This window comes from Armigeres subalbatus, chromosome 3 (assembly GCF_024139115.2).
Source record: "Armigeres subalbatus isolate Guangzhou_Male chromosome 3, GZ_Asu_2, whole genome shotgun sequence".
NCBI lineage: Eukaryota > Metazoa > Arthropoda > Insecta > Diptera > Culicidae > Armigeres > Armigeres subalbatus.
The window spans coordinates 168,094,509-168,119,408 of NC_085141.1; the positions used below are offsets into that span (position 1 = coordinate 168,094,509).

General features: G+C 41.2%; 1 protein-coding gene across 6 annotated transcripts in view; it reads right to left on the reverse strand.

The window, feature by feature from the left end:
- LOC134224943 (zwei Ig domain protein zig-8-like) overlaps positions 1 to 24,900 on the reverse strand; it is a 951,761-nt gene that overhangs the window by 61,847 nt on the left and 865,014 nt on the right. For all 6 annotated transcript variants that reach the window (XM_062704593.1, XM_062704592.1, XM_062704595.1 and 3 more), the window contains 2 exons: positions 21,741 to 21,963; positions 4,298 to 4,425 (listed from right to left, as the gene is read on the reverse strand). In XM_062704593.1, the coding sequence (XP_062560577.1) occupies positions 4,298 to 4,425; positions 21,741 to 21,963 (351 nt within the window). The remainder of the gene's footprint in view (positions 1 to 4,297; positions 4,426 to 21,740; positions 21,964 to 24,900) is intronic.

Consider the following 24,900-nt stretch of genomic DNA (forward strand, 5'->3'; position numbering starts at 1 on the left):
GCGCAATGTTGAACAACAGGCACGAAAGTCCATCACCTTGTCTTAGTCCCCGGCGCGATTCGAACGAACTGGAGTGTTCGCCCGAAATCTCCACACAGTTTTGCACACCATCCACCGTTGCTTTGATCAGTCTGGTAAGCTTCCCAGGGAAGCTGTTCTCGTCCATAATTTTCCATGGCTCTACGCGGTCTATACTGTCGTATGCCGCCTTGAAATCAACGAACAGATGGTGCGTTGGGACCTGGTATTCACGGCATTTTTGAAGGATTTGCCGTACAGTAAAGATCTGGTCCGTTGTCGAGCGGCCGTCAACGAAGCCGGCTTGATAACTTCCCACGAACTCATTCACTAATGGTGACAGACGAAGGGAGATGATCTGGGATATCACTTTGTAGGCGGCATTAAGGATGGTGATCGCTCGAAAGTTCTCACACTCCAGCTTGTCGCCTTTCTTGTAGATGGTGCATATAACCCCTTCCACTCCTCCTGTAGCTGTTCAGTTTCCCAGATTCTGACTATCAATTTGTGCAGGCAAGTGGGTAGCTTTTCCGGGCCCATCTTGATGAGCTCAGCTCCGATACCATCCTTACCAGCTGCTTTATTGGTCTGTAGCTGTTGGATGGCATCCTTAACTTCCCTCAAGGTGGGGGCTAGACCAGAATAAAATGGGCGAATGACAGCTCGGCAGGGTTCAGATTTCTTACTCACTCACGCGAGAACAGATTATTCCACCATCCACTTTATCCGAATAACTTACAGTGCGATGAACTCCAACACCAACGATGGTGCAAAAATTTGTTATCCTTCTTCCCATGTTTTGCGAAAATCATATGCCGCTTAGTTTGACTCCCCTAATTGATAACATCTGACGATGCGGTAGTAGGTTCAATACAGCAGTTTTTCTTTTAACTTTCATTCAGTTTGTTTTATGGTGCTGTAATAGTGGGCGTTCTGAACATATCAAAATTGTTTTTGTATGGAATCCCGTCGTGGCGGTGGTGAAGTGGCCATTGAAAAAGGTGGGTGATCCATTGTCGAGAAGAACTATGCTTGTAGATTCAAATGCTTCCTCGGAGACCGACCGCAAATATTCCCTGGCCAACTATAGATATGGGTAGTCAATCAAAGCTGAGCTAAGCTAAAAATGCTGAATATTGGTACCTGGCATGCAAATCAGGAGAGAAACGGTTGACCGACCTGGCAGCAGAGTTTATTTTCCAGGGGAAAGTGAGCACCTAGTCTACAGGCGCCCCAACTACCCAGAATACCGCGGAAGCATTGATTTTTTTAGAATTTTGAATACAGAAATATTAGGCTTTGCTTCGGGACAATTGACCAGAGCGAATTGATAATTCGACTTTAAAGAGACTTAATTGGGGGTGTCCAAAATGTGTACATTTGAGGGTCACAAATATGTTACACTGTCCAAAACTGCCATTGCGAGTTTAAGAAATACAGGCAGATAGGTGAATGCACCTCGAATCTACTGTTCAATATACCGCTCGAGGGAGCGATTAGGAGAGCTGGTGTGCAAAGAACCGGTACCATTATCACAAGATCGCATATGCTCCTGGGATTTGCGGACGATATCGATATTATCGGGATTGATCGCTGTGCCGTGGAAGAGGCTTTTGTGCCTTTTAAGAGGGAGACAGTGAGGATTGCACTCACGATCAATACCAGCAAAACGAAGTACATGGTCGCTGGCAATCAACGTGGGTTCATTAGTGGTGGTGGTAGCGAAATGGTGCTGTATGGTGAAAAATTAGAAGTGGTAGAAGAATTTGTGTGTCTTGGAACATTATTGACGTGCGATAATGATGTTACCCGCGAGGTGAAAAGGCGTATTGCAGCTGCAAATAGGGCTTATTACGGACTTCGTAGCTTAAGTCCCGTAGTCTGCAAACGAAAACAAAACTCGCGCTGTATACTACTCTGATTCTTCCGGTGGCTTTATACGGCCATGAAACATGGACGTTAAAGGAGGCTGCTCGGAGAGCTTTCGGAGTGTTTGAGCGTAAGATGCTGCGGACAATACTCGGCGGTAAACATGAGAACGGTATCTGGCGGCGCCGCATGAATCACGAACTGTACGTGGTGTATAAAGGGCTGGATATTATTAAGCTTATTCAACACGGCAGACTACGGTGGGCTGGTCACGTTGTTCGTATTTCGGAAGAACTGCAAACGAAGATAATATTTAGTAGAGAACCCGGAAGAGGCCGCAGGCTTTGTGGAAGGCCGCATACACGATGGCTTTTTGCAGTTGAAGAGGACCTGAGGGCGACTGGAAGCGATTTGCCCAGGATCGAGTCCAGTGGAGATAGGTTCCTCCAATAAGCTAAGGTTCATCGAAGAGCTGTAGCCCATCAAGTAAGTAAGGTGAATGTACCAACATCCGAATTTTCAGATCTTACGGAAAAGTTGTGCTGTTATACACTAGCAAATCATGGTGTGTATCAGCGGAGAACACTTAATTGCTGGAGGTGTTTTTCAGCAGATGCATGCAGTACATAATCCGTGCCAACTAGATCTCAAACAACGAGCTCCATCGTCGTTGTCACCAGAAGACGATAACAACTGACATTCGGGAAATAGCATCGGAAGTGGGGCTGGGTCGGCCACACCTTATGTAGGAGCGTAAACAATCCTTAGACTGGAACCCAGCTGGGCATCGCAGTAGAGGTTGCTGCCGGCGCAGTCTCAATAAAGAAATGAAAGAAGCCGACCGAAATCTAGCTTGGCGAGCGACAGGTTAAGACGATAGCTGGACATCTCCCAGGATGAAAATCTTTCAAATAGGCGGTTTGCACCACTCGTAAGAGCTCGGAAGCAAGCTAGTCATATGGTCTTTGTTGGATATCTTTGATTGTGGGGAGTAAAAAACATCAGTAGGGGCCTTGGAGAAGATTCGCCGCTGGTGGCACCGACAGGTGGAGAAGTACTAGATAATGGCTCGATCGGATGCACAGTGGTTGGAATTAAAGCAGTTTGGGGGGAGTCATGGTTGCGGGGGAAACGGCTTTTCTGTTCTGTTACCTTACCAGAAGATCATCATAACTTTCATATCTTAAAGTAAGGTTGCTGGCTGATACAGTAGACTTGTGGGGATCTGATTCCTTTGCGTAACGTCACCGTTGGACCCTTCAACTCTTTTCTTCTGCTGGAGGATTGTCTTGGTCATTGAGTATGTGCAACTGTAGTCCGTAGACGGCATTAATCCGAACCGTAGACGAAGTACCACGCAGGTACGTAAAATCCGCCTCTTTTAGGGAAATTTTCAAGACAAGTTACATACAGGGATTGAACTTATCATGTCATTATCATTCAGTATTCAGTCAATAACTCATTCCTGGAGGCGGAATTCCGGAAATTATTATATGGCGGACTTCTAGCGCTATTATCCCTCTACAACTTTGTCTGAGGGTACATTGCTCTAAGTCTAATATTTACAGCGTGAATCGCTAGTATCACTTAACATACTAAATGATAATAAGTGTTATTATCATTTAGTATATTAAATGATACTAGCGTTTCACGCTGTTAATATTAAACATAGAGCAATGTACCCTTAGACAACACTTTTCGGAATTCTGTCTCTGGCATGAGTTATTGGCTGAATACTAAATGATAATGAAATGATAAGTTCAATCCCTGGTTACATATCATATTGATTATTAACTTCAAACCACTGCACAACGGAAAAACATTGTTCATAACGCATTTTATAAAATCAATATCTCGGTTCGGTACGGGCGCACTGCGTTGACATTTTGACACAAATCTTAGAACTTTCTGAGGAATTGTGCAAAACTGGTAAGGCTCATTGCACAAAACTGCGAGACCGCGTTTTAGCCCAATGCCACTTATTTATTATGACCAGATCAGCTTGACATTTTGAGTAATAATTAAAACATAATAGATTGTGGAGTCCGCCCATACCGAAACGATATATTGAATTTATTCGCGCTATGAATCCTCTAATAAAACTTAAAAAAGACCAAAAACATGAATACAAATAGTTCCACCGGTCGTATTATATGTTGAACCATCTCGATTTTACACTAATTCATAGAATTATTTTCCAAATGATCAATCTCGAACAAATTCCCCACCATTTAACGCCTCGCTCTGATTCTGGTTACGATGGCTGGGAAGGCCAGATCCTATTTAAAGCAATACTTCACTGCCTTTTTTTTCAGCGAAACGACAATCTAACTAAAAATCACTCCCCCTATTTTTCGGTGAAATTCGGAACAATAAAAAAACAGCGGAACAGCGAAAGGTCGTTACTCACCACGTTGTTATGATTCCAGAAAATGTAGGCCGGTGGCTCGGGGGAGTCTTTCACAACGCACGTCAGATTTATCGTCGATCCGCTTTCGATGTACAGATCCGGTGCTCCTATAATTTCCGTCGATGGTTCTGTCGAAAAACAAAGAAGAAAAACGGAAGAGAGATTGAAATTTCGTTCAATAAATGGGAGGCACATGATGCAAATCAGACAAGCAGTCAATTTAAGATGTTTTATCACATATACAGCAATTTGTGTATCATAAAATTATTCCCTCTGATTTTTGCGTAATCGAGCGTGCATCTGGGAATAAAATAAAGGAGAGATTTTGTGCCTGGTCAACAGATTCAGCACTTCTCATGTTTAGTCAAGTATTTTTCTTTTTTTGCTATCAAAATCCTGAATAATCCACCTTTGAATCTTGAAACTAGTTTTTCTTTTTAATGCTATATTGTTTGGACCACCCATAAACGAAATGGTTATATTTTCACACCCTTCCACTTTGTGGTCTTTTTTTGCTATGGCGACTAAATATTTATTGAATTCGATCTGTCGTTGTATTTATTATGTTGCAGCTTGACACTGTTAAACTTCCATACCTTGCAATCTAATCGACAAACGCCATTTCTTCGGGCTCACCTTGTCCTCATAGCCCGTTTACTGCTATTGCGCTCGAAGCAATCCCCATTAAGAATCGGGCGAATTGTATGGAAAAATCGCGATGAAAACCGCCTGGAACGATGCTTTATCCTAAAACGCCTTCATTGTCGGCTGATTCTAGTGGCAATTCACAAAATCAATTCATCGCATGAACTTTGGCCGAGTTGACTTAACTGCACCACCATATGCAGGGCCATGTGAGCGAGCGAAAGTAGACACACAACATGGATGGGATGGCATCCGAGTGGTTCAGTGCTTTCCACCGACCGTATGTAAACATTTTCTGGGCCAATGAGTACAAACTCTTGGAATATTTATGCGTTGCTTTTATGTATACAACTGCCGTTTTCCCACCCGGCTTGGGCGTGCAATCACACACAACTGTGACAACCACACAGGCACGTGCTACTGCTGTAGGTACGAGGTGAGTAACACAGATTCCCATCGGTCCATTTGCTAGCCTTGAATGCTGAAGAAAAAAAAAAGAAAACATTCAGGGCTTTGGTTGCAGAAGAGTACCAGTTTTCGCATCAATGCACACAAGCTTTCGTGCCACTTTGGTTAGATTGGGAAAATCTTGGAAAACATGGTAGACACATTCTCATTCTTGCGAATCGTTCAGCCGTAGAACACACTTAGCAGGGAGGCAGCCAGTGGCATGTAACAAATCGGGTATAGCAAAGGGAGCGGGTTGGGACAGTTTCCTACTTCATCCGGACACTTTTATCAACTTCCGTCAGTGGATGAGACACTACACTACTAAAAATGTACTCATCGTTTTACTAATCTGGACGGTATCATTATTAAGCTATTTTCTATTTTTCTATGGAGCATTTTAGCAACATTCAGCATAGTCTTGCTTAGTAACAACACACCTTACCCGCAAACCAATTGATACCGTTCCAATTTTCTTGAAAATAGTTTCAATGTTCTCAGATGTTGTTTCTCAAGTAAACATTCCCTAGTACATAAATACTTTTAATTCTCATAAGTACCATTATGATATTTTCAACGCTTTGAAGTTAACTGGAGTTTATTAGCGCGCCAAGTATTCGCCATAGATTAGGATGCCCAAATAGTAAATGGTGTAATAGAACCATTAGTTTCGCCCCATATCACACTATCATGATTCTTTAATGTATTTCCCTATAAGAAAAGGTCAAATGAGCTGAGATTTTCCCCTATCGCGTTTTTGTGCACACGCCACAGACTTGGGGATTCCTTTCGCACGTTATAAGCCGAAGGACTGGCGATGAAAACTTTTTATTCAGGGACACTTTTTCGGTGAGTACAAACGGCAACGAGGTGGGTTGCCGGTTGGGCAACTTTTCCAATCGAGGACTTTCCCGCTGCAGTTTCGGATCGTTGGGATTTGAGAAACGCAAACATTTTGGAACTGGACCCAGATGAGAATCAAGTAAAACGCAAATAGAAAAGAAGGAGGAGAAGCTGCCTGCTGTGTGCTAGCCGGCGTACAGTGGCGTGAAACTGGAATGATTGATTTTTTTTGTTTTCAACCTAATATATTTTCAGGGATGCGTAATGCTACCCTTATTCGATATTTTGGCCAAACAAAACAATTTTGTTTATCATCAGTCTGATTTTAATTTCAAAGGCTTTCACGGCTGTAAACCAAGTTTCTAAGCTGTTTATCATTTTAGCATTAATGAATAATGTGGCCAATAAAAAAGTTATGACAAAGTAGACTTTCCCGCCGTAGTCAACCACATATAATAGTTAAGTAAGACCATGCTAAGGGTGACTGGGTTCGATTCCCGGTGCCGGTCTAGTATCATCGTGTTAGCCTTATGATATACGAATGCAAAAATGGATCCTTGGCTTATAAACCTCGCGGTTAATAACTGTGGAAGTGCTGAATGAGCGAGACGGCAACGTCCGAGTGGGGGATGTAATGCCAACAAGAAGAAGAAGAAGAATTATATTCTAAACAGACGTACGTGAAAGTTGGATACCAACCATTTTTTATGGAGATGCTTGCAATATTTTTGGAGCAACTTTGCCACATACTCCATTATTCATAGTTATCAAAGTTTTTGCAAGAAATATTCTCCCCAAAAGTTCAAGTTTATTTTTATACATGCTCGTTGTCCAACCACTGTGCGTGTGTCCGTGTTCTGCTAGGCGGCAGAGGGAAAATCTGGAAATATTTATGCGGAAATTTCGCAGCCTTCAATAAATATCGGGGAGCGGGTACGAAATTTATTGGCGACAGTCAGTGTATCCTAGGTTCTGTTAACGATCCTAGGAAAGCGTTCAGGCAACGATATCGGCCGAAATTGAGCCCACTCACTTCGTTGCGCTTGTTTATTATGCAGAGCGGTCCTGAGGCGCCCGGCCAAGGCACATCCCTTGATGGTTAGTACTTGGTTACCCAAACCATTAGCATCGAGCGGAGAAAATCAGCCAACGGGGATGGTCGTAGCAGTCTCAGCTTGCCCCCTGCATGTGAGCGGCTTACACTTCGTCGAACAACCGTTCGAGCTGTACTGACATGAAAAGAACAGTAGGGTTAAGGCAGGTATTTTCGTCTTTTCGTCATAGTCTCGAAAACCAATAAAAGAGACACTTTTTTGACAAACTCATTCGTATCAAATCTTAAGCTCAGGAGATACGTTCTGCTATAGTGGAGCTCTAGCAAATGGATGTTGCTTTCGATGGTTTTAGCCCCTATGACGATGGACGGAAATACCTGCCGTGTCCCTAATCGATTTATGGGCGCCGAATGCTCACTCCATTCAACCACTGACTGCCATGAGGTACTCATTCGGAACGTTAAAATATGGTTTTGTGTTAGGTGCCTATATCGATCAGTTTAATTTAAGTGGGACTCATTCGAGTGCACAGCTATTTGTATTTAGTGGAACGATAAATGGAAACTATTTTGGTGAAATTAATTAAAAAGGTTCGAAGGTTGGTTCTCTAGAAAACAAGTGCTTTCTGGCCTCAACAGAATTCATGATTCGTTGTGATATTATTCTCGGTCCACATCCTCTGGATCCAACTGTTTGCTTTTTTCGGTTGAATTTATCCATTTCAGAGAACACAGTGGCCATATCGACCATACTTCATTTAACAACGTTACTATTCGTAGTCGACAGTTACTAAATTGTAAATCGACAGCAATTAATTTTGGCAGCTAAATAAAATATCCATAAAGAATTTGAAATTTACCATAAAAATAGGAAATTGGCAATAAAGAAATCAATATATAATCAACAAATAAATACCTATACTATTTCCTTAAATAATGCAAAATTTCTATAAATAATAAAGAATTTTCCACGAAACAAAAAAAATATCAGCACGCCCTAACGAACGCCTTCAATAAGTTAATTTTCAATTATCTTTCGATTTTCTCATTTTAATTATTAAACTCTGTTGAAAATTTCAAAATAGAATCAGTTTAATATTATGGACTTCTTATTTTTCAAAACATTTCAAATGATTGAACTGTGGCGCTGGCGCTGCCATAATTGTGGTAATGTTGGTTCACCAAAAATGTTGACGTAATTAGTAAAACAAAACCTTATTTTCACACTGAAATCAAGATTGCAAACGAAGAAAACCCTCAGCATTACTGAACATCTCTGGGTCCGAGGAAAACAGGAAAACAAACTATTAGAGAAGTGTTGGCCCTCCTTAGCCGTGCGGTAAGACGCGCGGCTTCAAAGCAAGACCATGCTGAGGGTGGCTGGGTTCGATTCCCGGTGCTGGTCTAGGCAATTTTTGGATTGGAAATTGTCTCGACTTCCCTGGGCATAAAAGTAAAATCGTGTTAGCCTCATGATATACGAATGCAAAAATGGTAACTCGGCTTAGAAACCTCGCAGTTAATAACTGTGGAAGTGCTTAATGAACACTAAGCTGCGAGGTGGCTCTGTCCCAGTGTGGGGATGTAATGCCAATAAGAAGAATAAGAAGAAGAGAAGTGTTGGCGGGCCTTGATCTCGAATACATGTCTCTCGTCCACCAATTTGTGAAAGTTGCTGATGTAAGACTGTGATCTTAGTCTGCCCATCCCTTTGTCTGTCGTACTCCATATCGAATGTCTTCCTCTAGCTGCCCATTTCAATGTCTGTCGTTAACCTCTTTCGTATGTCTTCCTCTCATTGTCTCCCAAGAAAATGTTTGTTTGTCCCGTTACAGATATGAAACATCGCCAAGAATATCAACTATGTGAACATCAGCATCGCAATTACTTAAGCACCCTAAATTCCCTCCCTTTCCTACTGTATTATTGTATTTCCTAACCTCGACCAAACCGCGAGTCTTTCGGTTCCCCAAAAATTAACACTGTATATAAGAATTTAGAAATGAATTGTTAAACTTGATTTCGGCTTCAAAATAAACAAAAGATTAAAAAAAAAGATTAGAATCCATCCATTACCAAACTTCAATTTAATCCAGGAGTTCCTCCGGAAATTCCTCGAAAAAGTCTTCAAATAATCATCCTGGTGTCATTTCATAAATTTATCCATAAATTCTTTGGAAAATTTTCTAGTCATTTTTCTGTTAATACTTTAAACAAATCTATGGGAAAACCCACCAGGAATTATTCATTCTTCAGGCATACTTTCAATGTTTTGATATTGCACCAAAAACTATTCCAGGAATTCATTTTAAAATTCCAACAGGGCTTCCTTTGAAACCCTTTGCAAATGAATTCAGAAATTTCTTAGAAGAGTTACTTTTGAATTTCACCAACTTCTCACAAATTCCTTTGGAAATTTCTATAGGACAACCTTGGTAAGTTCTTCAGGAAATTTGATCAGAAATTCTTCTAAGGATTATTAAGGGAATTCCTCCAAAAGAAATTCAGAAATATCTACAGGAATTAATTCAGAAATTATTTTATTAATTTTTATGGAAATCGCTGCACGAAAAATTCCATTGGAATTTCTTCTAGAAAATTCTAGGACAAAGCTCTAGGAGTATCCGAATGAATGACAAAAGGAATTTCTAAAGTTTTGTACAAGAATGTTCGTCATTCAAAAGTCTTAAGAAGAATTTTCAGAGGATTTTCCGTAGAAACTTTCGAAGAAATTTTTGGAGTAATTCGCAAGGACTTTTCCGAAGGTATTCATGGATAAATGTGCACTGGAAATACTGGCGGATTTTTTGAAAATTAATTGGAGCTGCCGAAAGAATTTTTGGAGGAATTTCCAATTGAATTATTGAAGGATTTTCCGAGTGAGAACTTGAGTGGATTTCTGAAAAATATTCCTAAAGGAATTGCTAACGGAGTTTCCCAAGGAGTTTCTAAAAGAATTTCTTAAGGAACTTTCGGATGAATCCCAAAAGAATTTTTCGAAGGAATTTACAGTGAAATGTCAAATAAAATTTCCTAAAAAAAATGCCTAGAACAATTTTGGCGTAAACCAACAAATTTTAGTGAAAATATTCAGTTCAGTGGGTCGCGTGCACCTTTGTGTCTCAGTTGAACTCCGCCAGTATATTTTTTAAAAGCAATGATGTTTATGTAATGAAATGTTTAATAAATGTTTAAGCTGTGTTATGAATTGTGCAGTCAAGAATCCAGACGACTGGGTTTGCTACAGCCTTGAAATTAATTACGTTTATGGGAGCGCACTCTAATTATCTCTCTATGTTGAAGAGGGTCAGGTAATTCAACATAAAGCCTGTCCACGTTAAATTTCGGACAGTAAGATAATGTACAATTGATTTGTCCCCATTTCATCAATTTGGACGATAGCTAAGACATGCCGAAAGCAGCAGTAAAGCGAAGAGATTGAGCTGTAATGTAAATAGATCGTCTCAGTGGTTGATAAAAATGTTTAAAAATCGCGTTGGACGATGGGTGTCCGAAATTTTAAGGTGGACAGGCTTTAATTGTCCTTCGAGCCGGATTATTGGGAAACTATACGGTTCAAAGGACTAAATGTTGGGTATCCGGCTTACCTCCTTCGTTTTCAATCAGTGGGACCTTTCTCTACTTACTTCCAACTGCTGAGAGTGAATCCTAAATTCCACAAAGATTGCAGACACGCCTGTTCAAACTGAACTTCAGGATCAGAATACAAGAGCAAGAGTGTTATTCAAGAATTTAAATAGGATGTTCGACTTCATTGAATGAATTAGTTATTTGCAACAAGCTTCATGGATCGTACACAAGAATTATTTTCTAGACTTTAGGCAGTGGTAATTTCGGTCAATGATCGACCAGAAACAAATTCAGATTGCTTAGATAATGAAAAGGGGAGGGAGGGAAGAGTATCAACGTGGAAATTGATCACTTTTCAACGCTGATACTCTTCCCTTTCTTTTTAATGGATTATGACAGAAGTCCGTAACTAAAATTGCCCACGGTTCGCTTTTTAAAATCCACTACTATATAAAAACAAATTTCTGCCGTATCTCAATGGAACTATCAATTCTATACTTTCGCCTCTAATTCTATCATGAAAATGTACATCTGAGTTTGGAAGATGATATACATATTAGCATTTCCATATCTTTGTAAAATGCGGTTAACCTTATGCAGAAGTAATCTACACATCCCATAAATAAAAGAGATTCGAATGTGTTTAAATTGTTTTGGTTTATGACTGCGCCATTTTTTCTACGGATAAATCCACTTTAAGATTTTTATGTGGAAATCGGTCATGGAGTTCAAAAGTTAAACTAAATCGCTTGTCTTCTTATGAATACCCCTCCCCTCTCTTCCTCTTCCTTTTGACAGGGCACCCCACCACCTATTGTCGTCTTCTTAGGGTAAAGAATGTGTGAAACCTATACAAAATGGGTATTGCCGGAATGGACGCAGTGAGTAGAAAAAGAAGGGACAGTTTAGTATAATTTTCAAATAACGCTGCCCACAAAGCAAGATTACTTTTGACAGACAAAATTATTTTTCACAGATATCTTATCGGTCTTATTGGAAATCACCTTTGTCAAACAGGAATTTGCAATCAAGAAATGCTCCTAGAAAACTTTAGGAAATTTCTATTAGTGTTTCGTTCTGAAATGAATTTCTGGAGGAGCAATGGAATATGGAATATGGAGGAGGTGGAATATGGAATCAAACAATTACGTTGATGCGCTTCAAAAAATTGTGAACAAGGGCCATGTAGTCAAGATCAAGCTTTCCCAACACATCTCTAATGTCCTCATTTTCTGGTTTCCCTCGGGCCCGGAGGGATACATATAAATCGGACCTGTCAATACCGTATTTGGGACAGTTCCAGACAACGTGATTGATGTCCTGATAGCCTGCCCCACAACCGCATCGATTGCTGTCTGCGAGCCCTACTCGATAAGAAGCGCGTTTAGCCATAAAGTCTCGGCTAAGGTCCAACCCCTTGAACCAAGGTCTTTTCGAAACCTGCGGGAGAATGGAATGTAACCACCTACCCAAATCTCCTTCATCCCATTTTCGTTGCCAACTGAACAAGGCCGGTTGACGAGAAATTGAAAAAAAAATCGTTGAAGGCGATTTGACGCTCGTATATATCACCTTCCATAGCGCCCACCTTGACAGGTGAGTCCGCTCTCTCATTAGTCATTACCCGGGATCGAGCAATGTGAAGGGACATAGGCCAAAGTGATAGTGGCCTCATTGAACGTATAGCCTCTATTGAGCTGAGACTATCCGTAAAAATGAAGTATTGATCAGAGGGAAGAGAGGCAATTCGCTCTAATGCGTAGTGTATAGCTGCTAATTCTGCAACATATACGGAACAAGGATTTTGAAGTTTTCGAGCGGCGCTATGCAATTCGTTGAAGACACCAAATCCAGTGGATTCATTAATTTTTGACCCGTCGGTGAAAAACTTTTTGATGCAACTGACATGGCTGTATTTACTTGTGAAAATTGGTGGTATACACTCCATTCGGCGAGGATCTGGAATTCCATGGATCTCTTCTCTCATGGTCAGATCAAAAACTACAGAAGAACTGGAGGAGTCTAAGAAGCAACCACGATGGGGAACATTCGAAGAAGGGCCAATCTCCAGGCTCATGTACCAGTAGTACAGTGTCATAAATTTTGATTGGAAGTTTCGTTCGATTAGCTTCTTGAAATTCTCAATTACCAATGGATTTAAAACCTCACACCGAATGAGTACCTCACTCCCGCGAGTACCTCCAAACTCATTGTATGAGTCGAGTTCATACAGCCTAACGCGATGCGGAGACAACGATAATGAATGCGTTCGTGCTTCAACATATGAGTTTTCGCGGCGGCTTGAAAACAAAAACTACCGTAGTCGATAACCGACAAGATCGTTGTACGATATAGCTTTATCAGATCTTCCAGGTGGGCTCCCCACCACGTACCGGTAACTGTCCGCATGAAGTTGATTCTTTGTTGGCATTTCTGATACAGATGTCTAATGTGCATTCCTCAGGTGCCTTTTGAGTCGAACCAGACCCCTAAGTATTTATGTGAAATGTCTTGAGAGATTTTCTTACCCCTAGGATAGAAACATTCGGCGGTATTCGAATTGCGAATCACCCCCGCCTTTGTCATCAGTTTCCATTGCGGAGAATGATCACCGCAACGAAAAATAAAATGATTCCAATATCGAAACAAAGAGCACGCAGAATATTGCGGTTATTCCAAAAACGAAAAAGAGAAAAGTGGGAAAATGTGCTGTAATAAGGGGCAGTCTCCGCGTTGTAGATCGATCGTCGCACTTTCAGCTGCTGATAGTGATGCAGCTTTTGCAAGGAATGCGACTTGCGATCCAGCAGTTTGTCGTAGCCGGAAATGCCTTTAACAGACACACCGGAGGTCTCGGCCAGGGTGTGCTGCTTCCCAGTCACAGGGCACAAATCGCGTTGAAAAACCGAGTGCAAAAAACTTCAAACGAAGAAAAACGCTTGGAAAAACTTCACGCGAGATGGGAGCAACAAAAAAAAAACGAACTACTCGCTTCTAACGAAGAACAGGGAATGATTAAAATTCTTTAAAAATCCTATATTAAATTAAATTCTAGTGTAGTTAATCGTAGTTGTAGTTTTTGTAGTTAATGTAGTTTATAACTCTGGATACAGTGAATGTGGAAACTTAAACAGATTTCCTTTAATTATTACTTTCAAGGGTAACTTGTAGGTAAGATAATGTGTTTAAGGCTGAAGTTTTTTTTTCTAAAGATAAAACTATGTTTCTATAGGTATTTTGGGTACCATATTTAATTAGAAGCTTATATCCATAACAGCTACCGATCAATAATCTAGCAATATTTCAATTCCATAAGAACAACGTAACTAAATTGTTGTGAATCTTATAGGAAAAAACCAAGTAACAAATTTGCGGATTTGGAATTATCTAAGACCTTATCGTAAATTGTAAGATATCCGATAGGCTTCTTAATTGAACCTCTAATTAATAAATATGCATTTCAGCTAAAAGTGTCACGCTAAAAATAACTGGTTTAGAATCATTCCCGGACAGAGTCCTTACTCTGATCTGACCAATTTTCAATAGCCAACACTGGGACAGGATTCCCCGTTGAATGGAACCTGTAGCGAATGAGTCGACCTCTGTTCAGATGAGCTACGTCGATTGGTATATAACACATTGGGCCTCCGAGCCTTCTTCCAAAATTTTGGTTTTGAAGTGATCCTGTAGCCTTTAAATAAACTTAACATACAAGAAAGTGATCAGCAAATTAGTCCCATGACACAGAAATTACCTTTCTCAACACTGCATCGAAAAGATATTTCTTCCGGTTGTTTTTCATACTAGAAAAATTCGATCCACATCCTCTCCATATTTTCTTGCAATCCCATAACGTTGAATAGTACTTCATTGCAGAATTGAAGTGCTTGTCAGTCATCACTCCTGCTACGTATCTTCGTTTGCCGTGACCACTTTCTCCGCTACATGCGGCGACAGTGAAAATCGCTTCGAAACATCCATATCAATAACTAAATGGACGAAGGATCCAATCAGCTAGAAAATGTATCCAATAAACTCGAATGCATCTCTTCCGAATGGAGCAAACCCATTCATGCACGAACAATGTCCGAGCTCATTGATGTGATTCGTTGGAAACCGATGCTTTCAAAGTCCTCGTCAGAGTTAAACCGTGCTGACTGCTATCGACTGGATTCAGCCCGTCCGGATACCGTTCGTCAACGTCTAAGAGACGGCGATTGTTGGGAGAAATCCATTTTCGTGGTCGCCAAACGTTGTCACTACTTCGGTGCTGTCAAGCGCAAATTTGCCATCAATGCGTGAGGATTGAATCCCCCGGACGAGATGCATATCTCCCTCCATGCCGCGTCGAACCAAATGGTCGCGAAATAATGTAACTCACCATTATCGGAAACTGTGCTCAGCGTATCGCCTTACCGTAAAAGGGCAAACCATCACAACATTCGCATCCAACGGTAGCATCCGTGCAGTGTCCTTCCCAACAAAACAGTCATATAAGGTAGGAAAGTTTTTGGGTCACGATTCGTACAGGTTCGATGCAAGCAAAAACGTTTGCAGTGGTCAGTATTCCGAGTGTGGACAAAAACCGCTTTACATATGGAAGGGCACGTACCAAATGGTAAAGCCCATGGTACAGACCAAGTAAACAAGAACAACAAAAAAACTGTTTAGCATTTGACGCTACAGCGTACCATCAGCATTGTTCGCTCTGCATTCTGGGTGGGCGGAAAGAATCAGAATCAGATTAGAATGGGACAAGTAACCTAGATCGGATCATTTTCAAAACATAAATCGTAAGTGTGAAAACCACGTCGTCGAATTCTCTTGAACATGTCCTAAAATTCGGATATCCACCTTACGTGGTTATTTTCGGTAGAATGAATTGTTCATACTTTTTTCGTACCTGTTAAATCATATATGTGAGCTTCGATACATATCCTTTCTTTAAATATATTTTTTGAAGTCAGCAACAAAACAGAAAAAATAATAAAAAATAAATTATCATTTCAACAATCAAAAATCTTTTTAGATTTTTTTTCAATAGCTTGATATCATAAAAATGCGCGTTCAGACGTCTAGTTTTTGTGGTAAGAAATTGTTGAAGACATAATTATACGCAATTTCGAATTTTTTAAATTCCATATTTACTATCGACTAGCCGACCCGTCGTAATTTGCTCAAAATCAATTGGTTAGCACGATTGTATAATATTTCTCCGAAAACTATTTCGCGGAATTCATTTCCGCGGTTGAACATTTCGCGGAATAACATTTTGCGGTTTGTAACTTTTCACGGTACGACATTTGGCGGATTGTACCTTTTCGACAAATGACTTTTGGCGTAATGTACCATTTCGCGGAATGCATCCTTCGCGGAATACTAACAATAATAGCTTAGTGTTCATTCATTAGTGTTCACAACAATTATTACTTGCGAGGTTACCATTTGTTCTGCATTCGTGCAACAAGATTAACATATAAGCTCTTTGTTTTGTACCGGGAAGAGGCAACCATTTAAAGAAAGCATTACCCCTTCTTTCGTCTTATACCTGGCAGAAGCGTTCTTATAAAAAAGGTTTTTTCAACCTCTTTCGCCTTATACCGGGCAGACGAATTCATTCAAAGAATTCATTACCACTCCCTTCGCCTTATGTCAAGCAGACGCGTTCTTTTCAAGAACGCTTTATCTCCTCCTTCCACCTTATACTGGGCAGACGCTACCTTTTAAAGAAGGCGTTACCTCTCCCTTCGCCTTATATCGGGCAGACTCGTTCTTTTAAAGAAGGCATTATCAACTCTATTCGCCTTATACCAGGCAGATGCATTCATTCAGTTGGCATTATCTTATCCCTTTACTTTATACCGGGCAGAAGCGATAATTCATAGAAGGGGCTACCTCCTTGCTTTTCTTTATTGCAAGCAAACGTGTCCGGGAAAAGGTCGTTTGCCGAATACCATTTGGCTGAACAGACCATAAGGCCGAATAGGACCGAACCAGGGTTGTAAACGTTAATCAACGATTAACGCCGTTTCGTTAATTCGTTGACGTTAATATCAACGATTAACGATTTTTCCGTTAATCTCTATTGAACGTTTATCAACGGTAACGATAACGCTCTCCGTTGGTTTAAAGTTAACGATCGCGTTATTTTCCACGTTAATGATCTGCTTTGTTGGAGTACAATTTTTAAGCAAAACTACGGGTTTGACAAATTCTGTTCTATCAAGGCATTGATAAGAGTGTTGACTATAAGATGGCCAAAATGGCTATAGGTACTTTGATATAAGAAAGACGAATTGTGCCCGAAACCGTGATTATACATAATAATAAACTCCGTGAAAGACCATGTTCCTAGACTGGGCAGAACTTTCCATGGGTGAAACAAACTGGTGTACCTTTTTCGTAGAATTTTATTTCGTTAAACTGAAATCTATCTTTTTCTTTGGGCGTTGGTCTCAAAATTAACATTTAGTTTATCCGGTGAATAAAAAAACGGGAGCGCCCTTGCTTTGATGTTTTTGATGAGCGCGTCTTGGACGGTCTCCTTGTCTTGTTAGTTCAAAGCTAGGTTCAAAGATATAGCATATTGTTTTTTCGTATTTTGTCAAAACTTGGTATGACTTGAATGAAAATATGTATTGGATTTTTGTAACAGTGAACTATGATTGAAAAATGAAATGCTGACAATAAAAAGGTTCCATGCGCCATGGAAACCGCAATGGCTTATGAACGTAATAATTGTTGATTAGTCTGTATGGAGAAAAAATAACGGACAATTTATCGATGTTCGTTAACGTTGATTCAACGCATTTCGCTAACGTTAACGTAACAATCAAAGTACGCAACCACGTTGGCGTTAACTGAAATGAAAGTTAACGTTAACGGCGTAACGTTGACCGATTTGGCTGAATTTTGTCCAGAGCATCATGGCATCAAATTGAACCGAATAAGAGGGTGGCCCATCAAAAAATAGAAAAAAGTTTTTTCCACTCTAGTTTAAGCCACCCTAACGTGGAATCTATAGAATACGGACTGATTTTACGGCGACGACTCTTAGCGCGAAACAACGGACACGAATAGGAACATGGAACGTTTTAACCCTAGCCCAGCAGGGTAAATTGGCACAACTTGCCAATGAGGCACGCCGCATGAAGCTTGAGATCATGGGACTGAGTGAAGTCCGTTGGCCAAACTTTGGAGAACACAGAACGCCGTCGGGACAAGTTCTGCGATACTTTGGTTTACGAGGTGAACACGCTCCCCGGCATCGCGGAGTTGGCTTCCTACTAAGCGCTCAGGCACACTCTGCGCTTATGAAGTGGGAACCTATAAGTGAAAGGATAATCGTTGCCAGATTTAGAACACGGGTCCGAAACCTTACTATAATCCAATGTTATGCGCCAACCGATGCTGCCGATCTGCAAGACAAAGAGAACTTCTACAGTCAGCTCAATGCCGTCGTAGATAGAATTCCGAAGGGTGATATCAAGATCTGTTTGGGCGACTTCAATGCGAAGATCGGATCCGACAACTCGAACCATGAGCGCATTATGGGACGCCATGGTCTCGGAGAAATGAGCGAAAACGGAGAGCTGTTCGCAGAATTTTGTGGTAATAACGACATGGTGATCGGGGGATCGCTCTTCCCTCATCGACCGGTTCACAAGGTCACGTGGGTCTCCCGTGACGGCTTCACAGAAAATCAAATCGACCACATCTGCATCAGCCGAAAATGGAAACGGAGCCTTCTTGATGTACGGAATAAACGTAGTGCCGATTTCGCGTCTGATCATCACCTCCTCATTGGCGAAATATGCCTGCGCATTGCGCGGATTCGTCGGCAGGAGGAAAGAGTTGGACGACGATTCAACACACGCCGACTGGAAGATGCCACGGTGAAACAGTCCTTCGTTGAAGAACTGGAGACGCGTGCTGCAGATATTCCGAAAGGTGGCAGCGTGGAAGACCAATGGACCGCCATCAAGAATGCCTTCATCGCCACCAGCGAGAACAATCTGGGCGAACTGCGCACCCAGAGAAAACAGAGACCTAGAGGAAGATAGAGGAGCGAAGAGAAGCCAAAGCCGCGATAGAGCGATCGAAAACCAGAGGAGCCAAAGTCTTAGCCCGTCAACGATACGCGGCTCTTGAGAAGGAAGTAAAACGCTCATGTCGACGGGACAAGCGAGCGTGGGCAGACTCTCTGGCCGACGAAGGAGAGAGAGCCGCCGCAACCGGGGACATTCGCCTCCTCTACGATATCTCACGACGCTTAAGCGGGGCAAAGATGAATGCAACGATGCCTGTGAAAGACGCGAATGATCAGTTATTGACCGACCCAACTGACCAGCTGAAACGCTGGTTTGAGCACTTCGAACAACTTTTTCAAGTGCCAGCCAGGCCATCACCACCTCGGCATGATCTGCCTAGGATCCGACGTATAACACGCGTCAATACCGAAGCTCCATCACTGCTAGAGATTCAAACAGCCATCCAAATCATGAAATCGAATAATGCCCAAGGGGTCGACCGCATATCAGCCGAGATGCTCAACGCTGACCCCATGACATCCGCTCAACTACTGAATCGTTTATTTCGTAATATCTGGAACACGGCACTTTTCCCGGTCGACTGGATGCAAGGTGTCTTGATGAAGGTGCCCAAAAAGCGTGACCTGACTGTATGCGATAACTGGCGAGGCATTATGTTGCTTTGTACCGTTCTCAAAGCTCTATGCAAAATTATCATAGCCCGGATTCAGGAGAAGATCGATGCGACTCTCCGGCGGCAGTAGGCCGGATTCCGTACCGGAAGATCCTGTGTGGACCATATTGTCACGCTCCGCGTAATTCTGGAGCAGGTCAACGAATTCCAAGATTCCCTTTACTTGGTATTCATTGACTACGAAAAAGCTTTCGACCGTCTCAATCACGAGAATATGTGGGGCGCCCTGAGACGCAAGGGGGTTCCTGAGAAAATCATCGGCCTCATCGAAGCACAGTACGAGGCCTTTTCGTGTAGAGTGCTGCACAATGGGGTCCTGTCCGACCCTATCCGGGTCGTAGCTGGTGTGAGGCAAGGATGTATTCTATCACCGTTACCGTTCCTTATCGTAATGAGATTCTGCTAGGTTGCGAAGGCCGACGGAGGTCCTTCGTAGCTTAGTTGGTTAAAGCACCAGTCTAGCGTACTGTAGGGTCATGGGTTCGAGTCCCATCGAAGGGAAAGTGGTTACCTCCAATACATTTTCCAAATCAATATCTTCCACATAACGTACATATTCACAGATGAGTTTCATAACATTGTAAAAAAACCAAATCGTTGGATGTAAACACGGTGACTCCTTCCAGTTTCACAGTAGCCGGGCAACCAGTGGAGAATGTTGAAAGCTTCCAATATCTTGGTAGCCAAATGGCGGCAGACGGCGGTACCAAGATCGACATAGGCGCACAGATCAAGAAAGCAAGGGCTGCCTTTGCGAGTTTAAGAAATATCTGGAAAAACAGGCAGATAAGTGAACGCACCAAAATACGAATTTTCAACTCTAACGTGAAATCTGTCCTGTTATACGCTAGCGAAACATGGTGTGTATCAGTGGAGAACACTCAACAGCTGCAGGTGTTCATTAACAGATGCCTGCGGTATATAATTCGGGCCTGGTGGCCTCACAACTGGATCTCAAACAACGAGCTCTATCGTCGTTGTCACCAGAGGCCGATAGCAACAGAAATTCGGGATCGGAAGTGGGGCTGGGTCGGCCACACTCTACGTAGGGGCGGAAACGAAATCTGTAAACAAGCATTAGACTGGAACCCAGCGGGACATCGCAGCAGAGGCAGACCCAGAGGCTCATGGCAGCGAAGCCTCAATAAAGAAATAAAAGAAGTCGACCGAAATCTAACCTGGCAACAGGTTAAAGCGATAGCCGGGCAACGCTCAGGATGGAGATCTTTCAAGTCGGCCCTTTGCACCACCGGAGGTGTACAGGACCGATAAGTAAGTAAGTAAGTAACGTGGAATCTAGTCCAATTGTATACTGTCAAAATACTGTCTCTTATATGCAATACACGGTAAAAACAGCTCACTCATACTTTTTGGTGTATGATATGCACGAGAAAGGCACTAACGCCGCAAGGTGGATTAATCAGGTATTTTTTAACATTTACAAACTTTTTAGGCATTGTGATAATTTCTCCATAAAACCCCATTTTTCCCCTTTCGATTCATTTTTTCATGCACAGTTTCTGTGACAAGTAAATATTCTTTTAAAAAAATCGATCAGGGGAATGCGGTCAGCGTCTTACACCGAAAGTATGTGTCAAGTTTCATTCCAATCAAAGACTTTTAAGTACGGTCAATTGGTCATTTGGCGTGACATCTCTCATACCTTTTATTTTATCATATTTTGTTTAATATAAATTATACAAAAGGCCGAAACTGTTCCATTCTTACAATTGGAAAGTGAATTTATGATTTTGGGATATGAACTGATTCAAGGATTCTTTCTCATCAAATATTATCTTCTACTAGTTTTAGATCATAAAAATACCAATACTTTAAAACTAAATTTATTCAAACTCAGATTTAATGATCTGTGACTTTCTGGGGTCAATTGTTCACGTTCACGTTTGCGAAAGTAAAGCAAAAATAAAAACAAGGTGGTGAAAACAACCACCATAATATGTGCTTTCCTTGAATAGGCAGTACATGTTAAAATTTCCAGCAAGTAAAGCGTGAGCATTTTCCACAAAATTGTGAAATGCGCCTGTAGCTGTTACCGCAATTTTAGATATTCCGAAAGAGAAATAAAACAAAGCGTACGATTTTCATCATCCGGTGGCGTCATACATCAACATCACCTACCTATTACGTTCAGATGCACGAAATGGCTCATATGTGGCGTGGTCGAGATCTGGCACTCGTAGATGCCAGAGTCTCGGTGCTGCGGATACTTGATCTGCAGGCTCCAGTCTTCTGTGTGGGGATGATGTATCGCCCGAAATCGTTGATCGGAGGTGTACGTGTAGCGCCCGACGGTGAGCAGATGAATGTCTCGGTGCCGCACCCAGGACACTTGCAGCAACATCTGAAAGTAAACAAAGAAAGGAGGCACACCATGAAATAACGAGCAGCAGAAATAATGAACATTCAGACCCGTACGTGGGTGGGGGTTTGTGAAATTTATGTAAGCTACATGATATCATTAAGGCAGCCCATTCCGATGGTACCAAGTCGTGAAGAATGTGCGCAACGGTTGTGAAGTCTCGTCTTCGAATTCGAACATGACACCACTTTTAGTTGAAATGTCACCGGAAGAAGAAACCTTTTCTACCTGAAAGGGTTAATTCAATTCTGTTTTGTCATGCTGTTTATAATAACCACTAAATGTTTCACATTTATGAAAGATTCCAAGATGAAAATATTTGTCTGTAAACTGCATGAATTCGACCCAGAAACCAGATTTTTAAATGTTTTGTTTACAGGCAAGTAAGTCTGCAGAGAACTTGATGACTATTTAATTCATAAAAAAATCGTTGAAGTGAATTCGGTTTCACGTTTGAAGATTTTGGATATACTTGGTACTGTGTACTTGGTAATGTACTTGGTATAAAGTTTCGATAAAAATAATTGAAAAAAAAAAAGAAAATTAATCCGACTATCTTCCATAAACGCCTGTTTCAATCTACTTAGAGACTGAGTAAAACTGTTTTTCCCATGAAAATCTTTTTTTAATTTTTCCTAAAAAGTGGAACTATTCAAAATTTGATTTGTTTCACTTTTTACGAAAAATAAGTTAGATTTCCGTGAGCAAAAAAACAACGGTCATACAAAATTCTACTCAGTCTCTTAGTAGATTAAAAGGAACGTGATACAAAATTAAGGAGTCTGTTTCAGAAATCGGTATAAAAGTCAAGAGAAATTACACTTCAAGAGTGACGCGACGCATATTTGATTATATGCCGTGGTCAAGAGTTAAAAAACAGAACCATCCAAGGAATTATTTAATAAAAGCTAGAAGGCCCTTTCTAATAAAACTTCGTTTTCGAAATAATCCAATAGCCTTTTACGTACAGTGAATGTACGAGGAAGACAAAAAATGATTTAATGTTCTCATCTATTTCTGTAGAACAAATTCAATCATGATTTCGCAATGAGTCACGTTCCTGTTAAGCCACTATTAGAAATCTCGGCAACATATCAAACAAAGAAAACCGCTGGTTCAGAGAAAACGAAATGTATTCATGCAAACTGGTGCAATCTTCGCAAAGTCACGAATGTAGAGAAGCACCATCAGCTAGAGCCCTGCTGTACCGCCCCCACCGTGCAGCACCATTTTTCATCTCTTTGAACCGAGATTGAAACAGGATGAGCTGAGTGCATGTGCTGGTAACCATTTCCAAAATTGTTTTATTGTCTTCACTGGACCGAAATGCGGCAACTGCTTCAGTTTTATTGGAACAGAAACGTGCATACAGACGAAATGGAGAACCACTCACTCGTCGGATACGTACGTTGCGCTTCGACAGCGGGTCAAGATGGATCACCGCCACCGACCTAATGCACAGCCATCGTTGCACCGCCTAACGGGAGCCATCAACAGCTCGGAAATTGGACCGATGCTGACCAGTGGTGGATTTATATCCGGGATGGACGTGGAAGGTGGACCAGCACAAAGGTGGACCTCGTCAAGCTGAATCTACTCAGATCATCAGATCAAAGGGTATTTTTTCAAGTCGGTATCAGTTGATACTTCAAGTAATGAATTGATTAAATTGTTTTGATATCGCTCAATCACTTAATTAAGTTCACTCGCATCGTTTGATGCAAAGCTTTATTTAAATTAAAATGATTGATACGACTGTATGACAATTCCCCGAATACAATTTCCTCGAGAAACAATTCCTGGAACGTAACATTTTCCCGAATGTAATGAATGCGCGAATGTAACATTTTCCCGAATGCTCTCTCTATTTTTGTGTGCGGTACAAAGCAATGGGTATCCAGTTAGCCAATTGAAAATAGGGAACCGTCACTGTCGTTTAAACGGAGAAAATTCGAAAACTTAAGCCCAATACCCTATTTGACTGAGCGAAGATTTTTTCCAACGGTCAATACCTCTTCCTTGAATAAATAGTTTTAGTCCTGAAAAGGACTGCTTGCAATCAATTATTTAACTTCTTCTCACTTTTCCACCGGTGCCATAGAGAGCGATATACGTATGCCTCCACCGCAGGTGGAAACCGAACGTTACAAATCCCGTATTAATCCCTTTTCCATTGTTGGAGACTTGTTCATCCAACTGGAAGCTGCTATTCGGCTTTTCTATTTCATAGACTACTGCTTGACATGCTTCGACGACTGATCGACCAAAAATGGTATAACATTTTTAGTAGTAGTAAAATTCTTCTTTATTTAAACATTTTTGTTCTACAATTTTTTTTACATGTAAAGTGATCGGCCGGCTTGAACTTTAATTTTGAATGTTTTTAGTGTTAATGAACAATTTTTTAATCTTTTATTTTGATTTATCATGATGGTCTTTAAGAGGCGCTAGTGCGTTCTAAAATTTTATAACCTAACTACTATGTACACTAGGGTGGCTCAAATTAGTATGGGAAAAACTTTTTTCAATTTTTTTAATGGGCCGCCCTCTTATTCGGTTCTATTTGATGCCCTGATGCTCTGGACAAAATTTCAGCCAAATCGGTCAACGTTTGGGGGGTGCTAAACTCGTTGGAAGTTTATATGCAAAAATGTATGCAGAAACATCCAAAAACAGTGAATTGCAGTTGGACGGCACAACTTACGATGAAGAACTATGATACTCATTCAGATCTTGAAGAATTTAATACAGAATGTTATGCAGAAAGCCGCGAGAAGATTAGAGTTTGCCCGGCTTAGCTATTAGCATTTCTGTGAAGTGTGGTTTGAGCAAATTTTGTTTCTTTTACCTTTGAAAAGAAATAAATTCACCCCCACAACACTCCAGTAAAATGCTAATATCTTTGCGTAATAAACTCTA